At 37.8% G+C, this 2,143-nt stretch overlaps 2 protein-coding genes across 3 annotated transcripts in view; one reads left to right on the top strand and one right to left on the bottom strand.

The window, feature by feature from the left end:
• Positions 1–2,143, bottom strand: part of borcs7 (BLOC-1 related complex subunit 7) — a 1,032,483-nt gene that overhangs the window by 588,367 nt on the left and 441,973 nt on the right. The window lies entirely within an intron of this gene.
• chchd1 (coiled-coil-helix-coiled-coil-helix domain containing 1) overlaps positions 878–2,143 on the top strand; it is a 31,265-nt gene continuing 29,999 nt past the window's right edge. Inside the window, exon 1 of the mRNA XM_050070751.1 lies at positions 878–1,219. Coding sequence (XP_049926708.1) covers positions 1,078–1,219 — 142 coding nt within the window. The 5' untranslated portion in view covers positions 878–1,077. The remainder of the gene's footprint in view (positions 1,220–2,143) is intronic.

The following is a 2,143-nucleotide window of genomic DNA, read 5'->3' as shown; positions in this document are numbered from 1 at the left end:
GGTCTGAGGCTTCCAGTGAGGGGAGAGGTAGAAACAAACAGCCAATGTGTGTGTGTGTTCTGTTCAGGTGTTGTCACGTAAATAACAGTCCCCAAGCAATAAACAGGACAGACAATAGGATTTTATTTATTTTTACACTACATTTTCACTGAAAGCTGACCGAATCCAACCCGAGCCCGAATACAATTTATGCATTTTTGACCAAACCCAGCCGACCCGTTGGGTAGGCCTACCGTCGGGACGCGTTGGGCTCGGATCGGGTAGCCACACTCTAGTGTGTGTATGTGTCCCCTATCTATAGGGGCCTATCTGAATTTCTGTCTTTGAGAGATATTATTTTGTAACTGAATTTTCTATCCATACATATAAACTTTAAATATATTAAAATTATAAGGCATCTTTGAGTAAACTGTTAGTATCATTTAAGTAGCCTACGCTATCTCGTGGCCGGGCCGAGTGTCCTCTTTTTTGGAAATCAAAATATGGTCACCCTAATTTAGCCATATTTGCACTATAGCTCTATAAAGTCTGCAAATCCAGATTGAAGATTTATACGATCTGTACATAATTTCTCTTTATCAAAATGCACTTGATGACTGTTAGATATTTAAGGATCAATGTATTTACTAAATGCTACTGAGTTTTAAAAAATCAGCTGAGCCTGATTTGTTGAACATTTGATCATTTATTATTAAAATGCACTTGATGACAATGTCTGCAATCTGGTGCGTTTTAATGTTGGCATAGTGAAGCGTAAACATGGCCCTGTTAATGGCGCATGATATGGGACACATGTTATTTTTACATTCTAATGTCAACACGGCTAGATAAAAAAAAAAAAAAAAAAAGTTACGACAGCATTTACGGCTGTAGCTGGTTGATCTTTTTACGACACTGCATCATACGGCAAAACATGGCGCTGCACAGAGCTTAGTAAAGGAATGAGACAACTGACAGGCGTTAAAGGGAAGACAGTTTGCTTTCTTTCTCTGTTTTGAGGTCCATACAGCAGCTCTCCGCTTAGCTAAGACTCGATTAACAGTTAGAGAGTAACAGCACAGTGTGAAGTGAAGCGAAATGGCGGCGCAGGGAGGCATCGTGTTCCAGCAGAAGGTCAGCAAGCTGCTTAGCAGACACGAAGGGAAGAAACCAGTCCTGAAACCCAACAGAGCTCTGTCTCTGAAAGATGCTGTAGCTAACCGCAAACCCAACAAAGGAGGTAAGTGATGAAGAAATACTGAGTGAATACCGGGGTTCTTCCGACGGTTTGCTGATATGACTCATTCAGCAGCCTGTAGCACCTGATACCGGGCTGTAACGTTACACGCTTTCAGCTGAACAACATCTGTGGATAAAACTTTACAAGGTGATAAACTGATGTCGATGGATGGATGGACGGATACATAGACGGATAGATGTATGACGCGCAGGCGTCGGCGTTTGCTAGACTTGATTCAGTGGGATCTCCATCCAGCACTCTACTGTAGTTGAATGTATCCATTATACATAACATCGTTTGGGCCAGTAGGCTACATATCTTTCTTCCCTGCAACAAATTAAATCTGTTCAACAAATTAAATCTATATATATCTCTCTCTCTATATATAGATATATATATAAAATAGGGAAGATAAATACTGGACATCATAATTCATCAAGAGAAAGTTGGGAAATACATAATAATGTGTTTAATAAATGTTAATATTGAAAATGAACAGCAGATTTAATTTAACTAATGCTCCATTGTAAATGTATTAGTTGTGTTCATGTGTGTCTCTTTCATTTATGGTTATTATTGCTTCTTTTTTGTCTATTGTATTCTCATGTTTAGGAGAGAAATACTATTTGTATTAGAACAGATTAGAAATCCCAGAGGAGAGGTTTTCACTATAAGCTGCTTTGGGTTTCTTACCTCTCCTTCACAATCCCTGCCATGTTTATATTTATATTAGCCTGGTTCCAGACCATAGACCCCACCCACTCAACTGAATAGGCTTGCATCTCTGGTCTGGCATACTGTGTGTGTATATATATATATATATACACACATACATATATATATATATATATATATATATGTGTGTATATGTATATATATATATATATATATATATATATATGTATGTGTGTATATATATATATA

This window comes from Epinephelus moara, chromosome 19, assembly GCF_006386435.1.
Source record: "Epinephelus moara isolate mb chromosome 19, YSFRI_EMoa_1.0, whole genome shotgun sequence".
Taxonomy (NCBI): Eukaryota; Metazoa; Chordata; class Actinopteri; order Perciformes; family Serranidae; genus Epinephelus; species Epinephelus moara.
Note: the sequence above shows the minus strand (reverse complement) of the source record. Positions and strands in the feature narration are given on the sequence as shown.